The following is a 23,016-nucleotide window of genomic DNA, read 5'->3' as shown; positions in this document are numbered from 1 at the left end:
ATCAAACCTTTGTTACTTTAGTCTCTTTTTCAATACACATCAAATGCTTGAGTGTTTCAGAGAAAAAATGATGTTTCTTCCAACCACTTTGTGATCAAAATATTCCAGCTCCCCTGAAAACTTTAACATCCCCTTTCAAAAACCAAGTAAAAGAATAAAAACAAAAATCCCCTAAGTGTTGTCAAGAACACACACACACACACACACACACACCAGCCTCCACAAAATAGAGAACAATTGAATTAAGTAAAACAATGAACAAATGCTAATGTTTGAGGTGGGAAGAAACCAAGACTAGCATAGATGATTCATAGGCAAGGTTAGAACAGACATGGGTATATGAAGAAGGTCCCAGAGGGCCTGGATGCTCAGATTTTGTTAGGAAGCTAACTGTTATTCTAAGGGTGTTAGTATTACCCTTGTTCAGATGACTCTGGCAGTAATACACAGAATAGACTGACAAAGTGAGAAGGACTGATGGGATGTCTCAGTGGGCAGTGGCATTTGGCTCCAAGCCTAATGACCTTAGTCAAAGACTCAAATTCACACGGTGGAAGGAAAAAAACCACGTCCCTGATCTCCATACATGTGCTTGTGTTTCATGTACCACCCTGTGCAATAAACAATTGTAAGGATAAAATTTGTGTGATGAAAGCCCACAAAGGAATGAAAAAACCACCACTGGACGCATTTAAAATGAGATATTTTCTCCATTTTTATTATAACAACTTCAACTTAAGAGTTACAATATAAAAGTATATAAATAAATATATACATGTATCAATATAATTATAGTAGAATAAAACTCATACTTCAAACTTTCAAATAATTATAGATTTTAAAAAAAAAACAGTGCCAAATGGTCAGCCTTAAAAGCTAACATACAAGTAACATTATGCAAACTGAACAGGATATATTTAGGAATAAATATGTGTATATATATACATATATGCAGATTATACCATTTAATGGAAAAAAGAGGCCATGAAGTTGAAGGGAATGGGGAAACAGTATATGGGAGGGTTTGGAGTAGGGAAAAGAAGTGAACAATTTTGTAATTTTATTATAACCTTAAAAAATAAAAAAATGGTTCTTTGACAAATATAGAAAGGAATAAATAACAAAATTCCAAAATCAATGAGTAAATAGTACCAAATGTAATTAATGTGAACTTTCAAACTATGCATGAAAAGGTAAACATTCTCAAATGAAATAAAATCTCAAAATTTCCTCCCCCCCCCCCAATACGAACATTCTCATCACTAGCTTTTAAGATGTGGACTATCAAGAAACACATCCTATCTAATGTTGTTCACTGCTTTAATTATCTATTAATAAAAGCTTAGTTTGTAATAAGGGAAAATATTGCATCATGTGTTATTTCAGAAGGGGGTATTAAAGCAAAGCTGCAGAGAAGGTTGGAAGTCTGGGAACAGAATGACCATGCTACCAAAAGCAAAGCAGAAGGAAAAAAAGTTAAGACCATCATGGAAATGCATGCACTAAAAGCATTTAAATATGACAAACAAAAATAGCTAGAAATAGGAAATTTTGATGAAACAATGAAGTAGAAGAGTTTGTTTATGAGAAATTTTACATTTTAAATCAAGCAAACAATAATAAAATACTGGACTGACAATTATTTGCTTGAATTACTGTAGAGCAATACAAAATATTATCTCAGCAAGAATAATACACGAATAGTCTATGGCACATTTGCTTTAAAATTCATTACACATAAGGTGCAAATTATCCATACTATATTATATTTTATATATAATTAACATATTTTCTCCATATGTGAGATAGCATGAATAGAAATTAAAGAAATTAAAAAAGGACAGAAAATAATTCTGGGGGATTCTAAGATAATTCAGGGGGATGAGTATGTGACCCAATTAGTACTGAGTCATTTCCAGCACTAAATAGAACATGGTGGCATACACATATAATCTCAATACCAAGGATTTGAGGCAGAAGGAACAGACAATCAAGATCATCCTCAGCTACACAGTTGGAGGACAGACTGGGACATGTGAAATCCTGGTTCAAAACTGAAATAAACTATAATAACTTCTAGATTACAGCTGTTCATAAAATGTACACATTGTATGGTGAAAGGTAGCATATGAAACTGCATATAGATGGGTTGTAAATAAACTGTGACCTTAACTCCAAAGACAGCAACACAATGCCTGGGAAACCAGGTCTCTCATCTCTGAGCAAACCTCTCTCTCCCCAGTGTGTTATGTTATGGAATATGTTAGGCCTCTTTACCTTTTCCATAGTGTAACACACTGGAAAGAGGAGTTTTATCTCTTAAATGAAATAATGACAGACCAAACTACCACTACCAAGTGAGTTTTAGTTCTGGAATGCTAAAGTAAATCAGTTAATTACAGTAGTTAATTACATTAATAAATTAAAGAGAATAACTCTACTTCATCTTCATAATCATTTTCAAAGACACCAGGAAAAAAATTGATAGCATTCTATACATATCCCTCATAAAATTTTAAATCAAAGAAATTGAGAGGCATTTATATAACTTGGGAAAAAGCATGCATTAGAAATAATGACAAATACATCTGTAAAGGGAACAATAAGGGATTTATATTAAAGTAAAAATAGAAGAGATTCTCTATTCTTTACTCAACAATGTATATATGCCCTATCCTCTGGGTCATAAAAATCTTTACCAATGTAATAGTGAAAAGTCAGATATGAATATCAGAAGCAATCTGGCTATCTTTTCTGAGAAGGAAACAGCTTCTCTATAAACACAGACATAAAAAGATAAACAATTCTAGAGAGTATAAAGCATCATAAAAATATAGAAATATAGAAATAGGAGACTAATCTTATGGTATAAGAGCCTACTGAAATGAGACAAAACCAAGAAACTAGAAAAGAATGATAGTCTGTTTTATATAATCAAATTAAAATTTGCCTTTCTGCAAGTAGAACCACAAATAAATTTACCAAGTCATAGACATTTTCAATCATACCAAAGAAGAGGAAATCAGCTCCACTATCGACAAATATCCCCAAATTAATTTTTACAAAGACAAATGACAAAACAAAATTGTAAGATAAGAAAAAATGACCAACAGAAGAAAAAGAATAGATATATGAAAAGATGTTTAACTTTATTAGTTATTACAGGAATATTATTTCAAGCTATTATTTTCGATGAGAAATGTTGATAGAAACTAAAATGAATGATAATAGCCAGAATTTCAGACAGGCAATTGAAATCAAACAGTTTGATGTAGAACTTTTATTTCTAAGTTACTAGCTTATAAAAAATACTTGTAAAAGTGGGCAAGATAGATTCAACATTATATTCTTTGTAGTATTACCTATAATTACAATAAAATGCCTAAATCAAGACATACAACGTGGAACGAATGGAGTAAGACTACATCATGTACTATATAATGCACTATATCTGTTTAAAACATGAATTTCAGGCCAGCAGAACGGCTCAGTAGGTAAAGGTTCCTACTGCCAGGCCTGATGAACTGAGCTTGATCTCCACATGGTCTAAGGAGAAAACAGACTTCTTTAAGTGTTTTCCTCTGACTCTCATGAACACAGACACAAAAAGAACCTAGTAATAACAAATGAAATGCAAAATGACTTTGTAATGAATGGAAAGTTTGTATTATTAAACCTTAAACCTATATAATATGTAACAATATATAATAATTCTATTCTGTGAAACACTCAACAATAGATGGGCATTAATAAACAAATCACTAAGAAGAGTAAAATAATCATAACAACCTCCATTAGGAAAGGAATGTTTTCATGTTTTACTCTATGTATTACTGCCCTTGTTTACCATTTACCATAAGCATGTATTTGTGTGGGAGGGTGCATATATATGATCAGGAGTGTATGTGCACATGTGCACACAGATATACATGCATTGTGAACACTTGCATTTCAGGCTCCATGTTAATTGTTAAGACAGGATCTCTTAATGAATTTGGAGCTTATCAAATTTGCTACACTGGCTAGTGAGCCCCAAGGATCTGCCTGTCAACAATTGGTTTGCAGATAGATACTACCATTTTTATGTGTGTGCTGGTCATCGAAACTCAGGACACCATGCTTGTGTGGCATGTACTTTACCGAATGACCCATTATTATTTAATAAAAATAAATATAAGCTCAACCTGGCCTGCTTTGGAACTACTTTTGCTAAAATTTTAGGATATATATTCTAGTTCCTTTTCTGAAGATATGTATGTCATTTCCCATCTACAAGCCATGAATATAATGAGAGTATTCCTCTTACTGATAATACCTTATGAAGATTGTTCTTTCAGGCATAAACTGAATCTTCTGGAAAGTAACTATCATATCTTATATTTTTTTTCTTAAACATCTTCAGTTGTTGGCATCTGGATTGCTTGTATTTTTTCTGTTATAAAACACAATGACATTAACAACCTTTGACTCAGTAACTTCTTATTTTAATTATTTATTCTTAATATATAAACAAGTTTTCACATATTACATACTGTACTATAGTGTAATATGATACAGCTTGGGTACTACCCAACCTGTACTGTACCATGTGCTTATCAAAACTTGTTTTAATAACAGTAACATGTTGGAAGGAATATGATGCCTACTAAAGGGAGATAAAATAAGTATATCTTATATTAAAATCATAACATAAATGCACAATTTACTGTTGTGGAAATTTACAATTTATTATGTGAAAAACTAGGTTACATAGTGGATTCTTTCCATTTTGAAAAAGAAAAATGCTGAAAATTCTGGAAGAACATGTCAAAGTCTTTATAATGAATTTCTGTGAGAATTGAGATAATTTGAGAATATACTTTTTCACTTTATATTTTAAAGCTTTTCAATAAGACAGTTACATGTACATTTTTAAAAACAAATAATAAACTTTGTATATGATTATTTAAATGGTTTTCTTCAAAATGAGGTATATTTTGCATGGAAAGAACTATGGGAAAAACAGTAAAATTATTTTTAAAATTCCACACATTCTTCTTACTCTATGATAACCAGTTCATGTTCTCTAATAGTCATTTGTCTATGGTTATATAGTTTAGAATAGCTGTAGCCACACTTTATCATCAAAATCATCAAAATGATTGTGAAACTAAAATTACATAATGAACAAATCATAAATATTTAAAGACAAGTAGTATATATAAATAACACATTTACTTATTAGTTCCTTTAAAGATAGAGCTAGTGACTAGGGAGTTAACCCAACTAGTAAGATATATGCTTTACATACATGAGGAGTTATGTTTTTAAAAGGCTAAATGTAGTGGGGTGTCCTTGTAATTCCAGCACTGTGGTAGGGGAGCAGAGACATATGGACACCTGGGGCCAGTTGGCCTAACTGGAAAACTCTAGACCAATACGAGACCTTGGATCAAAACAAACAACAAAAGAACAAGGCAGATGGCTTCTGAAGAATGACACTAAAGTCATCTCTGATTTCTATATGCACACAGTATATGTGTGTGTATGTAAACAATGGTGTAACTGCACATATATGCATGCATACACACAAAATCCATTTTTGTTATAGCCAGTAGGGATGAGGAACATCATTATGTGTGAACCATCTATACTTTCTTTTCTAAGTTCAACATCTTAACCACCTGGCTATCACAGCCTTATAAAACTTATCTATCTTTCCTTGAGACAAGATTTCTTTAAATATTCCAAGCTGGACTTGAACTCTCAAACTGCCTGATTTAGTCCATAGAATGCTAATATTACAGGCACCACACTCAATTTGCATTATTGCACATCAAAAATAATTTGTATAAATGCTTTGAATAAAATGTTTAAAATTATAAATTTTCAGTGTTGTTGATTAAGACAAAAATGGAATAGTGAAGGAAAAAAGAAGCTTAAACAACACATCAAACCCATTCCTATTACTCTAATCAGGTAAAGCACCTCTGTTATATAAATCACAAGCTTACTGTAGCGACCCCAAAAGAAACTAGATCCTTCAGCATCAGCATAAATTTGAGTTCTGTGGGAATGCTCTTCTTGACTTTGAAAACTCTTATAGCATCCTATAGTTGCTTTTTTTTTTTTTACCACAACTGAAAATCAATTAATATCTGTACTTTGCATGTAATCCCCAAATAATTTCAAGCTCTATTAAAAATGCCTGGCACAAATTTGGCGCTCAATAAATATTTATTGAATGAATGGATGGATGGATAAATGAAGTGATAGCACTTTGTCAACTCTAATTCAAAAGGTATTGATATTTCTGTTGTTGTTGTTACTTTTTATCATACTGATAACTAGAAATCTTCAGCTATTACTTGTCTAACTAATAGCTCTTTATATGGCTTCTAAGTTTTTCATGTCATCCAGAGGCATAAGTAGCAGTATTGCTAGAAGTGCCTGAGGAGAGCTGAGACTTAGAGAAAGGAAAAAGACAGCTCTCTAGTTCAGCAGCCTGGGATTGAAGTTGTAGTTACCATTAGGTGGATACAATGCAGTGGTCAGGAACCCAGGAAGTCAGTGATATCTGAAGAATCAGGAAGATCCTGGAGGTCAAAAACAAACTAACAGTAAGTGATCTAGAAAGTATGGTTAAGACTGGAGAATGGTGACAAGGTATTAAAATGGAAGGAAAAGTTAAATTTCCAAGCATTAAAATTCCAAGCATGAAGCTATGGTGATGATACTAAAGTAAGGTGTATTTGAACTCAGTACTTCACTGTATCTTTTTTATCAAAGCTGGTATCAGGGAATATTTGCACCTACTTTCAACAGAAGCAAGGAGATGGTATAGTTCCTGGTTTTAGGATGACTCTATTTATACAAAATGAGGTTCTGCCATGTTTGTACATGAGATTTTATAGTACTCTACATACAATATGGAAACCATAAAAATTCAGTTCTCTTCACTGTCATCTTGATTGATTTTCATCATCAGATACAAAAAAAGAGCATAGTGATAGAATCATAGATTCTGGAAATAGGCTAGTTGGGCCCAGTCCTAGCTTTATTATTTACTAGTTGTGTCCTTTGGACAAGTTACTTCACCACTATTATACCTGTTTCCTTATCTATAAAGCAGAGATAATAATAACTCTTATCTCAATGGGTTATGAAGATTAAATGAATTAATGCATGTAAGGATCTTAGAACAGTGCCTGGACACAGTAAATGCTATGCATTATTGTTATTATTATTATTATTATTATTATTATTATTATTATTACCACCACATAGGAACAAATATTTTTCAAAACAAATATGTGCTATTATTTTCACCAATATTATAAAAATTATAGTCTTTAAGCATGAAATTTTCTCATTAAAAAATTTCACTTGTGCTTGAACATAGTTAATTCTCAAAACTAAAACCTTTACCAAAGTTGTAAAATTACTACATCAATTCTATAAAATCTCTTTCTTAACACAATACTTAAAAATTATAAAGAATATACATTTCCAAATATCAAAAAAATCACTAAGAGTATTACTGTTGGCCTCCAAAACTTGGTCTGTAAGAGGAAATATGCTTTTAAATATTTTGAAACTAGTTCTACTAAAAACAGGAATAGTTAATTTGAGAGGTTAGTCTAAAATTATCTGCACTCAGAAAGAATTAGATGGGAAAGATTAGATATGAAAAATCCCCAAGCTAGGGAAATATTAGGAAAAAATAAACTATGAAACAACTTTCAATACCTGATACGGCAGACACTGGAAAACCTGAATATCAGATAACTGATACACTGGAGACACTGGAAGATGCAGGTATTGAGCCTGTTGATGGAAGACTGGGTAGCTGTAGGAAGACATGAAGATGTTGGAAGACACAGATGCTGGAAGACGTGGAGATGTTGGAAGACAAGCAGATGCTGGAAGCCCTGGAGATGCTGGAAGACCTGGAGGTGGAGGAAGACATGTACTCCTTGGAAGATGTGGATTTGGGGGAAGACGTGGATTTTTCGGGAAGACGTGGATTTCCGGGAAGACATGGATTTTCAGGAAGACGTGGATTTTTCGGGAAGACGTTGATTTTCAGGAAGACGTGGATTTTGGGAAGACGTCGATTTTTCAGGAAGACGTCGATTTTTCGGGAAGACATGGATTTTGGGAAGACATCGATTTTTTGGGAAGACGTGGATTTTGGGAAGACATCGATTTTTCGGGAAGATATGGATTTTCAGGAAGACGCTGATTTTTGGGAAGACGTCGATTTTGGGAAGACATCGATTTTTCAGGAAGACATGGATTTTTGGGAAGACGTGGATTTCTGGAAGACGTGGATTTTGGGAAGACGTGGATCTTCGGGAAGACGTGGATCTTCGGGAAGACGTGGATCTTCGGGAAGACGTAGATTTTGGGAAGACGTGGATCTTTGGGAAGACGTGGATTTTGGGAAGACATCGATTTTTCAGGAAGACATGGATTTTGGGAAGACGTGGATCTTCGGGAAGACGTGGATCTTGGGAAGACATGGATTTTGGGAAGACGTGGATCTTCGGGAAGACGTGGATTTTGGGAAGACGTCGATTTTTCAGGAAGACGTGGATCTTCGGGAAGACGTGGATCTCGGGAAGACATGGATTTTGGGAAGACGTGGATCTTCGGGAAGACGTGGATTTTGGGAAGACGTCGATTTTTCAGGAAGACGTGGATCTTCGGGAAGACGTGGATTTTGGGAAGACATCGATTTTTTGGGAAGACATGGATTTTGGGAAGACGTGGATCTTCGGGAAGACGTGGATTTTGGGAAGACGTGGATCTTCGGGAAGACGTGGATCTTGGGAAGACATGGATTTTGGGAAGACGTGGATCTTCGGGAAGACGTGGATTTTGGGAAGACATCGATTTTTTGGGAAGACATGGATTTTGGGAAGACGTGGATCTTCGGGAAGACGTGGATTTTGGGAAGACGTGGACTTCCTGGAAGCTATGGATTTAATGGAAGACATTGATTTTCTGGAAGATGTGGATGGAAGACAAGAAGATCACTGGAAGACAATGATATTGGGAAGACATGGATTTTCAGGAAGATCTGAATTATACGGAAGATCGAGATTGATTGGAAGACATGGATATGTGGAAGACTTGAGAGTTTCTGGAAGACATCAATCATCAGGAAGATGTATATCTTCAGGAAGACATACCTTTTCTGGAAGACCTGGAGGTTATTGGAAGACATAGATCTATTGGAAGACCTGGATTTAGTGGAAGACTTGGGTTTCTGGAAGACTTGAATTGGTGGTAGACATAAATTAGCTGGAAGACCAGAATTTTTCTGGAAGAACTGGATTGACTGGAAGACACTGCTTTTTCTGGAAGACATGGACTGGCTGGAAGACCTGGGATTTTTATGGAAGACATGGATTGATGGGAAGACTTGGATTTTGTGGAAGACTTGGATTTTTCTGGAAGACGTGGATTCTTCTGGAAGACGTGGATTTTCCTGGAAGACATAGATTTTTTTCCTGGAAGATCTGGATTCTATGGAAGACTGGATTTGCTGGAAGACTTGGAGATTGTCTGGAAGATCAGCATTGTCTGGAAGACCTTGACATTGTTGGAAGACTTGCAGTTGCTGGAAGACCTGGAGATGTTGGAAGACCTTGATACTGGCACCACTGGAAACCCTAGATATTGGAAACATCATAAGCACAGGATTTTTGGAAATACTGAATGTTTGGATGTTTGATACTGAAAGCCATATTCTAGAAGTTTGGGATATTGTAGTTTGAGCCCCTAGTCAATAGTTTTATGAAGAACAAAAGACCTGGACATTTACAAATCACAAATTCAAAAACCCCACCTGTAGACAAAACATAAATAACATCAATATTGCCATAGTTCTGTTAAAAAACCAACATAATTCATAAGAATTATGTTTAAATGATACTGGTAACCCTAGATATTAAGAGCTCTAGAACCTTAAAGATCTAGTTATTTACAGGTTCAGAGTAATAGAACACCTGAGTGTTCGAAAAAGAGAGATCCCGTCAGGGAAGAACCAGCAATAAAAAGCCATTATTGGAGTTAAGAGAACGTGAAGGCTGGATGACAAGAGAAAGGGGCAATGAAATGGTATATTCTGGGCATTGTCATTGCTATCATCATCAACTCACAATAGATGTAGTTACCATTACTGATACTCTTATAAGATGGGGTTTGTCAATCAGAGATGAGGAAAGGACTCATGGGATCCTTACTTTCCTTAGGGAACTACTTAGGGAACTACTGGCTACTTACTGATACTAGGATAAGGGGAGTCACTATGTTCAGATATGACTTTGGTGTGCCTCCCATACTTCAAAGCATAGTTCCATACCCATGATCACATGAATGGCCCTGATTAAACTCCATGGGTCACAAAACAAAAATTCATGAATGTAGTAAACAGATTTCTAGTGAGTATGAAGAATGGCATGAATAAGGAAGAGATTAGAATGGATGGAGATTAGAGTAATCATAATGCATTATATATACATACATGAAATGGTCAAATAATAAATTTGATTTTTAAAAAGATACTATAAAATCAAGATTTGAAGACATTAATAGATAATAATAATAACCTGGTTACTGAACAATATACTGGGAAAGCTAATCTTAGGTGCTATAAAATAAATGGACTCTAGAAGCCCTGCAAATGAGACATATTGAATAATTGGAACCACAGAAGTTCTAAAATGTATTACTCTGGACTGTGAAAGACAAGGCTTGACTTTAAGTAGTGATAAAATCATTAGAAGACTTAAAACTTTTAATAACTCTAATAATATATTGGATAGATAATAAAACACAAGCATTAGAGATACTTCAGGCCAGAGACCAGAAAATAAGGATATTGTAATATGAGAAAAATTGAGTTATTGAAAGTGTTGTCATCTATGGAACTTAGAAGACCTGAATTAGATTTACTGAAAGATAGAAGAAAGGCCTGATCTTAGAAATTAGAAGAGTATGTATAAAAATATTGGTAATATTTAACACTTCATATTCAAAGATAATCAAGCCATAGCACAGACTTTTATGATCACACCATCTTTTCTACTAAAATGCAAAGCAAGGGCAAGGGCATTTTAAGTAGATGACAAAGAGGAAGTAAGAAATTCAAATTTTAAAAAATGTAATTTGAAAATGCCAGAACCTATCTCCACAAACTCAATTAACTGACCCTTTAGCATTTATGGGTTGATAGAATGAATGCCAGTAGGATGGAAATCATCAAAGAATATATAGTACCTTTAATTAGAAAAATTACTTGTTCTAAATCAAGGTTCAACAAATATGTTCTGTAAAGGATTGGGGTGTTGAAATGTAGTGGTCTCCATTGAAACTACTTGATTACACTATTAGTGTAAACACATATAAGGAAAATTATAGTTAGAGCTACACTCCACTAAAACAATTTGTTTTAAAACAAGCTTGGGTGGGTGGATTTGGCCTAAAGGCTGTAGTTTGCCAACTCCTGCTCTTGATGTCAAATCTAGAGTATAGTAAACTTAATAACATCCAAGGTTAGCATTCACATGCAAGAGTACAGATGCAACATTTTTAATCCTAGTGGTACAAAAGGTATTGTGTAACATGCTGAAAATCAGGAGTAGAGGCTGGCAATTATTTAGGTGCCCTTATATTCAGAACCAAAATTAAATGGCCCCAAAACAAAGTCCTACTCAAGGAAGATGATGTTCAGAAGCTAAAGGATTATACACACACATACACACACACACACACAGAGAGAGAGAGAGAGAGAGAGAGAGAGAGAGAGAGAGAGAGAAAGAGAGAGAGAGAGAAGGGAAAGAGAGAATCCACCCCCTGTAGACTAAACATACATGATGGAGACAAGGAAAATGAAGGAACTATAACTTGGTAGGGTCATCTCATGAATAAAATTATAGGTAAAGTTCTGATCTAACTCACTAGAACTTAAGTAACATCCATGAGATGAAAGCTGAGGTATAGCCCCAAGTCCCTTACTACTTACATAAGGCTTAGGAGAACAGGAATTGGCTTGTATATTGTACACAGAGAACTCAAGAAGTCAAAACTAGTAAGGTGTACTTGGAATGGCCCATGAGTTAAAAATCAAACAGCTATCAAAGAGACAATGAGCATTCATTGTGGGTCTTCTTACAAGGAAATATGTGGGTTAAAAACAGTCATGACAGTCATGAAGAGAGATACTAAGTTGCAAAGACTACTGGGCACATACAGTCATACATATAGTGCCCAGTATATACCAAATATTCCAAGTTGAAAAAAAGGAGTTTTGATGGAAGGCAGCTGCACTAATACTAGTAAGCAGTAGTCTAAATTGAATTGATGCAATGAAGGAAGTATAGCTCTAAAAATAGTCTTAATCAACACTATATTTTCTGAATACCACTCCTTAAAAATTCCTGGATGCCATGATAAATGTATGAAATATCAAGAAGTTCAAATTGTGAAGAATGTCTCTTGCCTAGTAAGAATACTTTGCCTTGCAGTTATTTGAAAGGAAACTAAGTAAAAAATGTAATGGTAAAGAAGGTATTATATACAGATTTATCATCACTCCCTCCATCAGAGTGCCTCATTCATCTTTAAGGTGGAACTATGAGTACAGGAATACATTTATGTCAAATCACCAGACAAATCAACATCATGCAATAGTAATCACATAATAAACACAGTATAAAAGAATTACTGCAGGAACAATGGAACTATTTCAGGTGTCCTTTACCAGCAAACAAGAAAAAAATCTAAAATTTCTTTCCTATTCTTTCTTTTAAAACCATCATGTATACCATATTTGGAAGGAGGTCAATATTGAGATTTTTGCCAAGTATAAATTATCATATTCTAATACATAAGACTTATTTATAGTATTATAATAATAATAATAGCAATGATTTATTGAGCGCTTACTATGTGCCAGGCACTGTACTAAGCATCTCGTGTAATCTCCATTTGCCACCTAATAGTACAGGCATTTCCACCCCATTTTACAGTTTAGAAAATAAAGTCTACAATAGTAAACAAACATGCCCACAGCCACACAGCTAGTAATTGACATGAGATAATTTGAAAGCAGATCTGTCTAATTCTAAGACCTAGACTGTGTGCTGACTTCTCATCCCCTAAAATCCTAAAGCTTACCTTGCAATGACGAAGTACTACTAATCCAAACATAGAGCATCCCCAACTCAGAGAATACAAAAAAGTCAATGTGCAAACCCTCACTTGAAGTTCACTCGCATTTCTCATATCACTGCCAAGTAGTCAAGCACCAACTCTGGGTACTTGTGATGGCAGGCTAACTAGCAATGCAAGGCAAAATCCATTGTCTCAACTATACTAGATTTATACTTATTATTTCCATATATGTAACTTATGTTAAGGAAATATTCTATTATCTCTTTGCATAACTTTCTATTCCACCAAAATATTATTTTCTGTTCACAACACAATTTACAACACAGACATCAAAGAAAGATCACTGAAAAGTAAGAATCCTATGTAAAATTCAGTGATAAATAGATACTACTGAAGCCTTTTATTAACTTTCATGTGGTGGCAGACATATGACTTAAATGTGCAAGTTAAACATGTTTCTCCCATGTTTCCAACTTAAGATCATAAACAAAAGGATCTTTTAAAATCAATTAGCAGCTTTCTAATCCATTTTATTTCAGTAGCTAAACTGCCCTTGCTTTCTCTCCATCCTTTTTCTTTTTCTCTGCTAATCAAGAAGAAAAAAAAAATCTATCTATATGCTTCTTCATACTGATCTCAAGAACTTGCCTAAACTGATGACAGAAACTGTATAAAACCAACTAAAATAAATGCCAAGGGTAGGAGGAAGGCTCAGTGGATAAGAATGCTTGCTCTACAAGTATGAGAACCTAAATTTCAATCACCAGAACCCACATTTACCAAAATAATCTGTAAACCCAAAGTTGAGAGATGAAGTATAAACAAGAGGGTTGGTAGGTCTTTCTGGCTGCCAGCATAGATTCAAGTTCAGTACGAGACCCGACTCAAGTGGATAGGCTGGAAAGTGTTAGAGCAAGACATCCAATGTCCTTCTGTGGCCTCCATGTCCACATGGTATATAAACCCATGTACACATATGCATATAACACACACACACACCATACAGTAGCGTACATATTCATTCACACACCCTAATGAGAATTAAATAGACATAAACTTTTTAACTTCTTCATAATTTAAAGAAAAATAAGGATATGTACTCATTTGACTGTTGTCATTAAATTCTACTTCTATCATTTAGCCTATACCAAATTTCTCTACCTTCCTATAAATTTGATTGACTTTTTGAACTGAAGTAGATTAGTGTTCTGATATTGAGCACACTACAATCTATCATTTATCCTCACTTGTGATACTTCTGAAAACTTAGTTGGATGTTGTCTTTAAAAAGAATTGGATTTATCTCAGCATTTTAATTCAAATGATTGGAGTCCGACATGAATATTTTCTATCATTGACAATCTAGATGAGTGGTTCTCAACCTGTGGTATGTGACTCCTAGGTCAAACCTCTATCTCAAAAAAATTTTAAATAAGATTAATAACAGAGGAAATCACAGTTATGAAGTAGCAATGAAAGCAATTTTATGGTTGGAGGTCACCACAACATGAGGAACTGTATTAGAGGTCCCAGCATTAGGAAGGGTGAGAACCACTGTCTAGACCATCAACATGAGGGACTGTATTAAAGGTCACAGCATTAGGAAGGGTGAGAATCACTGTCTAGACCATCAACATGAGGAAGTGTATTAAATGTCTCAGCATTAGGAAGGGTGAGAACCACTGTCTAGACCATAAACATGAGGAACCGTATTAAAGGGTCACAACATTAGGAAGGTTGAGAAGTACTGATATATACAATCCTACCCAATTAAAATAATGATCAATTTTTCTCTTTATTATATTGAGTTCTTAGTTGATGTAATTTGATTTAAAATTTTATTTCCCTAAGTCTGATAAAGTTAAGAACAACAATAGGCAAGGTGGTAATATCAATTAATGGGAGAGTTATCAGATTCTAATACACACATTCACACACACACACACACACACACACACACACACACACACACACACACATGCACGTACACGCACATACAACCCCCCTCAAGGAAGGTGTTTCCCCATTAAGAAGTTGACTATGTTTGCTCTTTATTCTATGTCACTTACACCTAACTTTTTTTTCTGGGAGTCTAAAACATATAAAGCTTGAATCACAAAGTACATTTTTACAATGCTGGGGAGTGAACCCACGGCCTCTCACTTGTCAAGCAAGGGCACTACCACTGAACTACATCCACAGTCCAAACAAACAAAAATTTCAAATATGAATACAATTTAACACTACCATTTCCCCTAGCCTCTGTGTAAGGGATAAGGTTATGACAAAGTTAAGCAATAGGGTTGATGCAAATTTCTCTAAATGTGATCATGACAGACTTAGAAGGACCTTGAAGTCCAAGATGCTGTACTCTCTTATGGAAGCTATGAAAAGTATGAAGTTACTTGAGTTAAACTGCCCATTGAACTAGAAGCAGAAAAAGTACTGAATTGATCATGTTTGCCATGTTCCCTGGGCCCAAAACTATTTCTCTTCTATTTTTCTATCTTAATTTCATTTAATCTCTAAGCAGAAAGTTACATCTAGGGCTGTGGATAGAAGCACTTGAGTTGTTTTCCAAATATATAGGTGCTGGCTCTACTGCCAGGAACACATTTCAGATATTCCTAATTTTCAGAGCTCTCTTCCCTTATTCCAAACTATAATCAGTTCTAAGTATCGCTGTGGGTCAGAGCAATGTCCAGCACTGTGACACTACTAGGTAGGTCCACAGTATCCAACAACAGGCTTTCAACTCACATGTGCTTCTGAGCTTGTTGATAATATGGACCATCTCATTCACAACTATATGAGTAAAGCCTTTAACACTGTTAGCACTTTAACAAAGGCAACATTTGGTTCATTACTGAACATATTTCTTATATTCCAAGTTGATTTTGTGCATTTTTGCCTACATTAAGTTCTTTTTTTTTTTTTACAATTTCATGCCATGACTTTTTCTTCCTCCTCTCTTCTTCCTGCTCCTCCTCCTCTATCCAGACATTTTACATCATTATCATATACAGTCAGGGTGGGATGCTCATATACAGTAGCAGTGAGAGCAGAAGATTCTAATCAGACTTCCTGTCTCTTCCCAGAAAAATTATCCAGATGAGTTCAAACTAGACCTTAGGTGAGTGACTGAGAATGTGTGTAAGTATCTAAAGGACCAGGCAGGCTGATCATATGCCTGTGACAAAATAATATTTGAGACTCTTACTTCTAGATTTGTGATTTTTTCCCTTTGTTAAATCTGCATAGGAACTTCCAAACATTCAAGATTCACTTTAACAACACTTTAGTCAAATAATGAGATTACAAAGGTGAATTAAACACTCAAACTAGAAATGAATTCTGCAGTACCTTCTGGGAATAGGAAGCATTAGCATTTCTTTTCTGGTGGATGCTCAATGTCTCAAAACACTACAGGCAGGGCAAGCATGAGAAAAGGAAGGAACTATGGAAATAATTCTACTATGAGCCATACAAGTCTTCCTCCTTGATTAGGTACCCACACAAATCTAGGTATTTATTATAAATGCACTGCCTCTCAAGATCAGTCAATACTTATCTTGCAAACTGCCACACAACAAATGAACTTATGCCAAACTAATCCCTCTAGCAAGATATGAAGTTAATTAATCAAAAGTTAAAGTAAATTTCAGGATGAAGAAGACAATGCACAGATAGCAGGCCCCTCCCACCTTGCTAGGTTCTAGAATGTGTTCCAGAAACCTTCACACTATGCATGTCAGAGGAATTTAAGACCATTGTGGTGGAGGGTAAGAGACAGAAAGGAGCAGTGCAAAAGTCCACAACAAACTGGGTTGTTAACAGAAATAAAACATCAAAGTGTGTCAGTGATATTTAACAAACTTTACATTAGCATTTGTGACTACTTTGCAATTAACTTTCTATTTTTCTCTGAGCTCATGGTGAGCATAACAATGCACTTATGACCATGTGGCTCATGACAACAGTGGTAAGGACAGAACAGAGAAAATCAGAGTCTGCTTTAGAGTATTCTTGGTCTTCTGTCTTCCGCCAGCACATGGATCACCAAGCATATCAGAGAACCACCACAGGAGGGTATTGAATCCCAAGTTTCAACTACTGGTGTGTGGCGCTGTTTAGAGGGCTGGGTGGATGGTCCACATTCCTTCTGCCCTGTTAAATAGAGAGAACAGATTTACTGACCTTGGTTGATACAGATTCATAGGGCCGTGTGTTCTCACATAAGGCTCTCTGAAGATCAATATGTACTCTACTGAAAGATCTCTTACTGCCTAATGATTTGATATGCAGAATACACACCTTAATATTCTTTGAGTTTGTGGATGCTAACCTAAGGTGACCTGCTTTTAATCGTCATTAGAGGTAATCCTACATGTAAAATATTTCTCAAGTGTATTCTCAGGATGAGAGTCAAGAGATAAATAACATCACTTAACTCCATCTCTTCAAATCCTCCATGTTTTGCCCAATGGGATATTCTCAGTTTCTTCTATGACTGGAAGAAGACACTCCGGACCAGTAACTACTGTAGTCTAAAATTCTCTCAGATTCCACTCCTGTTATTGTTCTCTTGGCTACTTTCACAGAGCTGAGCAGAGCAACTCATGAACATTGTGAGTATTCCACATCCCCATGTGGGGATGAAGGAGAAGAACTGGTCTTGGGGAAATGGAGATGATTTGCACACAACGACCAGCATCCACTATCATATGTTTTCCAGTGGTGACATTTTCCCAAATCAGCTATAATTGCAAGTCAGTATCATTTTCACGTAAATGTTGATTAACCTCAGTAGAAAAAGCACTGAAGTGCAATTCACAAAGAGTTTCTCAGTTACCTATAGTTTATAGTTTTCATTCATATAGACATAAGATAGTGTCTGGCATTCTCTTTTAAAAGAGCAACTATTTTGGAATTTGATGTGGCCAGAGTTTAGCAAGGACAGTATCAGAAACACTGGAAGAAAGCACACCTTCAACAATACCTTTTCCGGGCTTGGGGGCACTGATCTTTTTCTTCTCCTTTGCAATAGTACAAATTGGCATGCACTAACAGAAGAACAGGACCACTTCATGTACATTGCTCGTGCAAACTGCCATCTCATATATCCTACAGCTTGTCACTTTCAGGGTACTGGGCAACAACCTCATGACCGTGGCTTTCTTTGCTTTCCACTTTTTTTCTTGCAGCCCATAATGTTTCTTAAGCTTATCTGACTACCCATTTCTTGCCATAAATACTCTAAAATTTTACCTAGATACAAAGATAAATTTGAATTCAGGGATTTATCAACAGTTTATGCAAATGCAAAGAGGCCTATTCAACTTCTGCTTTAGTAGTTACAAACACAAATAAATTACTATTTTCTCTTATTTCAGCATTTCACGTTATGTATGATTTTTACAGTGATTTCAGTCTGTCCCTCGTTGCACTGTCCCTTACTGGACTCATTTTTCTTTACTTCACAAATTGGAGATTCAAAAGCAAAAATTGCCATACAGAGTTTTCACTTTTGCCATTATCAAACACGTCAAAGCATTCATTTAGTTTGCTCTCAACATCACCTTTCTTGCCTTGTTCAATCTTCATACGTTTCCATCACTCATCTTCTTGGGGGTTTTGCTTGGAGGTCCCTCTCATCCTGACTTAGACAAATTTACAGTGATCGAAAGTTCATTATCAGTGAATAGTAAATAATATTAGTTTTTAATACTTAATAACAAACGATAAAATTGATGAGACAGGCAAAAAGGGATAAACCAGCTTTTTATAACACAGGTGTATGTGCAATGACTATAGACACAGAAGGCCAAAGCACAGAAGGATGGAGCAAGTAACACAAATGGTGAAGGGTTTTAGCACATGCACAATCAGGCAATTCAGCAGTGATGATTTGAACTTGTGTATTGTTCTAAAGATCACAAAGGTGCAGCAGACACTGTACACGAAGATGTTGTATCAGAGTGACTTGCAGTTGTGAAGGGACCACAGAACTCAGGAGCCAAGGTCAGGCTACCAGTTTGAGGTGAGAATCACAAATACCACCATCTAGGAGGAAGTAGACACAGAAATGGGAGAAATCAGAATGCAGATTGCCTGAATGTATAGATTACAAGGTAACGAGGATGATGGACATTTAGAATAATACATCCCAGATCACTTTTGCAAAGGTTGTATCAACTGCACACTCACTAGCATGAGTGTGCTTTCCTCCAGTGTGCTGACCAAACTGACCCATTACCAGCCTTTGCAATTTGTACCAAACAGATGAGTAAGATTATTCCTTTAATCATCTGCACATATGTCAATATGCCAAGAGCCTCCTGTTATATAGAGCACTGCCTAAGTGAATGTAGATGCGTATTTTTATTCTTCCCCATCAATTTTATTTTTCTTTGAGAAAAAGATTAGTATTGATCAGAAATCCTCTTCTGGCAGGCTAGTTTGAAACTGGTAAGATCTAAGATGACTGCCTGAATGACCACTAAATAACTGTGAACTTCATTAATCATCCCATATGAATATTTGGACTAGGAGTGTAGCTCAGCTAGAGAAGAGAGTGAGTGCCTATCATTCAAAGTTCTAGGTTCGATATCCAACACTGAATAAAAAGCAGACATAATAGTGCATGCCGGTAACCTCAGCAGGCAGAGAATGAAGCAGGATTGGAAGTTTAAGCTTATCCTAGGCTATATAGCAAGTTCAAGGTCATCCTAGGCTATATGAGACTGAGATGCTGTCTCAAAAAAAAAATGAAAAAGAAAGAGATGGGTGGAGCGGGGGGGGGGAGGAGTAGGACAGAGAAGGGAAGAATGCCATATGCATGCTTATGATATTCCTCCATCCTGTGGCATAACTGTTGACAGCAACTATGAAAAGAATTCATGGAAAATCTGTCATTCCAAAAACAGATATATATATTTTCCCTTTTATAACCCTCATTTCTCTGCATATGTGGCAGGAATGTAAGTAAACACAATGCAACTCAGGGGCTAGAGGCTGTGATCTGGTGTCTTCCTGTACTGTGTTCTACCTTACGTTAGATAGGATTCGTCATCCTCAATTGCTATTCATTCACTTGTTTTGGGGACATAGTCTTCTACACTGGGATCATTCTCAATCTATTCCTTGAAACAGAGTTTCTCAATCAACCTCTGGGTTCACAGATTTGTCTAGATATGCTGGCTACCAAGTCCCAGGATTCCTGCCTTCACCTCCCCAGTCTTGGTGTTACAGGCATGAATTATGAAATTCCTGTGGTTGGTACGCAGCTATTTACTGACCTATTACATTTCCTTGTAGGTTTGAAAATTCTCATTAAAATGTGCCTGTGAAATAATTTGAGATTTCTTGGCTACATTTTTGGCAATAACACATATTAGTGGCTTGTCAGATTAAAGGCAAAATAAAAGATTATAATCAAAGAAGTAATCATCGGAGGGCAATCACTATGAAATCTTCACTCAGTGATTAGATGGCTAATATTAAAGGAACAAGTGACCATGAGAAGAGTTCAGCTTCATGGCAGTAATGACAACTGTTTTCTATGTCATATGCCAGAGAATTAGAAGAGAACATAAGCAGATTATGTAGAATTAATGACTAGTGGATGTTAAACTATATCACTAGGTAAGATTCCATTCAACCAGCTTTCAAATAGTACAGTATACTTTTATACATCAAAAGATTCACTTCCTATTGGAATTTCATCTTTGTCCTGGCCAAAAAAAAAAAAAAGCATAAGTATTGTTAAGAAGCTGGAGCTGTTAGCATGCAGCATGGAGACTAAGTGCTTTGAAATAAACTTCACATGTTACCATATTCCTGCTCTAAAAGCTCCACTACAAAAAGCCTTGAAGTTGTTAGGATGCTAAGAAGGAATGGTGTAATCAAGTACACTTGTTCTCAAGGCATTTTCCCCAAGCACATTTGAATCTCCAAGATTGAAAGCTTAAGGCTTTCTTATGAGAACAGGGACCCTGGCGCCCTCAGGAAGGAGAGAGCTTGACTGGCTGCTTTCTTCTGCTAGGAGTTAGAGCTCGGGAGGGTGAGGGAATAACCTCTAGAGACTTCAAGAAAGAATAAGGAGTACTTTTTAAATGCCACACCCTGTGAGGATTTGCATGGGCAAATAGGACCAAGTTAATTGCAGCCTGGCTTGGTACTGAAAGGACATAGGCTTTTAGGGGATTTGCTTTTCTATAACTACTCCGCTCTCACTTAAAGCCCTACAGACATTTAATTAGTGGCTTTAAGAAATATAGGCCCTCCCTCGTGAATCATTTAACATTTTAAACTACAATACCCAGAAATGCTAACTGACGATGAGGCTTCCACAAGGATTCTTACTCTTCTCAAAATTAATGATGTATCCACAGTGCGTGCATTACAAATAATAATAAAGACACTGTTCAGCTGAGGTTTGAAACCACAGCAACCCTTCTAAAATGGGATTCACATCCCATACGCCATGCCTCTCTGAGACCTTATGGCCTACTGAGCCTTGTCCAACACTCCCTGTATGGTGGTTCCTACCCATTTCCAAGACTCAACATTCACGAAGTCTTCCTTCTTTTCTTTTGTCAACATTTCAGCCAGAAAAAATATTTCAGCCACCAACCTTCCCTTAACATCCAGCACTTATTTCAAACACTAACCCCATCCAGGAAACTGGAGTAAAACAGAAAGAATCAGGAGAATGTAAAAAGGCAGAATCTCCTAAACACTGTACACTAAGGAGCAGCAGCAGACTGTGACTCAGCTCTGCCTGGCTTTGCAAACCTACCGCATGCCATCTTCCTTCCTGTTCATTCTGACCTCTTTCATAACAAGTAAATGGCACTGTAGAATTGGCCATTAACACTTCACTTCTCAGGAAAGCTGTCCCTGGCTGTCTTCCATAAAACTCACCAGTTCATCTATAACCATTTACTCTAACTTGCTTTTCCTCCAAGTGGTTATTAATACAATTTATGAACGTTTGATTCTATTTTTTCCCCACTCACAATGTAAGCTATAGGAGTACTGCATTGTTTTTGCACTGTCCCATTCCTATACCTAGAAGAGTATCTGAGACATAGAGAGTATACCCATTCTTACTATTTAAATATTTATTCTGGAAAGGAGCAATAAAAGTCAAGCAACAGCTCCCATTGCCGCACTTAACTACTCCACAGAAACTCGTGTCTACCCCCTAGCAGGCCTCATGCAACAGGCAAAGGAAGAGGAGGGACACATAAAAACAATAACTGCCCAACAAATACCGAACTTGTCAGGTATGAGCATCATACAGTACCACTAGCTGTCCCTAAACTAGCTAGTAGGGAAGGGGATCCCAGATCAACACTGTCTGTGAAATTATATCTGGATTGGGCTTTTGAATTAAGCAGAGGGAAAGGATTCAAGGGAGAACGATGAAGTAAAGGATGTCAAAAGTATGGCCGCACCTCCTTCTTTATTTTTATTTTTATTTTTATATTTTTAGGCAGAATGGATGTTTGTTCAGGGAGAAATAACTTACAACATAGACAGATGGACACCAGCAGGTTCCTGGTCCCAAGGATGCCTCCCGATGCTCTCCTGTCCCCCGTGCTGCAAGCAAGAGAGCTCCGTGGTGGGAGGGGGGATCTTCAGACCTAGCCCCCCCCCCAACTTAATATTCTCTCGCTTTGAAATCTCCTAAAACCTACAGGACACATCAGAAAGCCCTGCTCTGCATCTTCTATCTTGCGTCAGTGGGCTCCACCCTACATCTGCAAAGTGGGTTCTCTAGTCTGGTGCGGTGGCTCATGTCTGTATTCTCAGAGCTCAGGAGGAGGTGGAGGGAGGAAGATTGTA

At 36.2% G+C, this 23,016-nt stretch overlaps 2 protein-coding genes across 2 annotated transcripts; one reads left to right on the top strand and one right to left on the bottom strand.

Moving 5' to 3' along the window:
* The first annotated feature begins 7,880 nt into the window (after positions 1 to 7,880).
* Positions 7,881 to 8,971, top strand: LOC127217555 (cerebellar degeneration-related antigen 1). The gene is made up of 2 exons (XM_051178550.1): positions 7,881 to 8,803; positions 8,890 to 8,971. The coding sequence occupies exons 1-2, from the start codon at positions 7,881 to 7,883 to the stop codon at positions 8,969 to 8,971; spliced, it is 1,005 nt and encodes a 334-aa protein (XP_051034507.1).
* Positions 8,968 to 16,679, bottom strand: LOC127217551 (uncharacterized). The gene is made up of 3 exons (XM_051178548.1): positions 16,528 to 16,679; positions 9,076 to 9,659; positions 8,968 to 9,020 (listed from the first exon to the last, which is right to left on the bottom strand). Exons 1-3 carry the CDS (start codon positions 16,551 to 16,553, stop codon positions 8,968 to 8,970), a joined length of 663 nt encoding a protein of 220 aa, XP_051034505.1. The 5' UTR covers positions 16,554 to 16,679.
* Between the last annotated feature and the right edge of the window lie 6,337 nt (positions 16,680 to 23,016).

This window comes from Phodopus roborovskii, unplaced genomic scaffold (genome assembly GCF_943737965.1).
Source record: "Phodopus roborovskii unplaced genomic scaffold, PHOROB, whole genome shotgun sequence".
Taxonomy (NCBI): domain Eukaryota; kingdom Metazoa; phylum Chordata; class Mammalia; order Rodentia; family Cricetidae; genus Phodopus; species Phodopus roborovskii.
The sequence above is the reverse complement of the archived record's forward strand: the minus strand, read 5'-3'. Positions and strand labels throughout refer to the sequence as shown.

Coding starts and splice junctions, on each gene's coding strand:
- LOC127217555 (XM_051178550.1), top strand. CDS start 7,881: ATGTTGGAAGACAAGCAGATGCTGGAAGCCCTGGAGATGCTGGAAGAC. Junction 8,804..8,889: donor ACGTGGATCTTCGGGAAGAC/GTGGATCTTGGG, acceptor TTTTTTGGGAAG/ACATGGATTTTGGGAAGACG.
- LOC127217551 (XM_051178548.1), bottom strand. CDS start 16,553: ATGCTAATGCTTCCTATTCCCAGAAG. Junction 9,660..16,527: donor ATGCTTCCTATTCCCAGAAG/GTACTGCAGAAT, acceptor TCCAATATCTAG/GGTTTCCAGTGGTGCCAGTA. Junction 9,021..9,075: donor CCAATCAATCTCGATCTTCC/GTATAATTCAGA, acceptor ATTGTCTTCCAG/TGATCTTCTTGTCTTCCATC.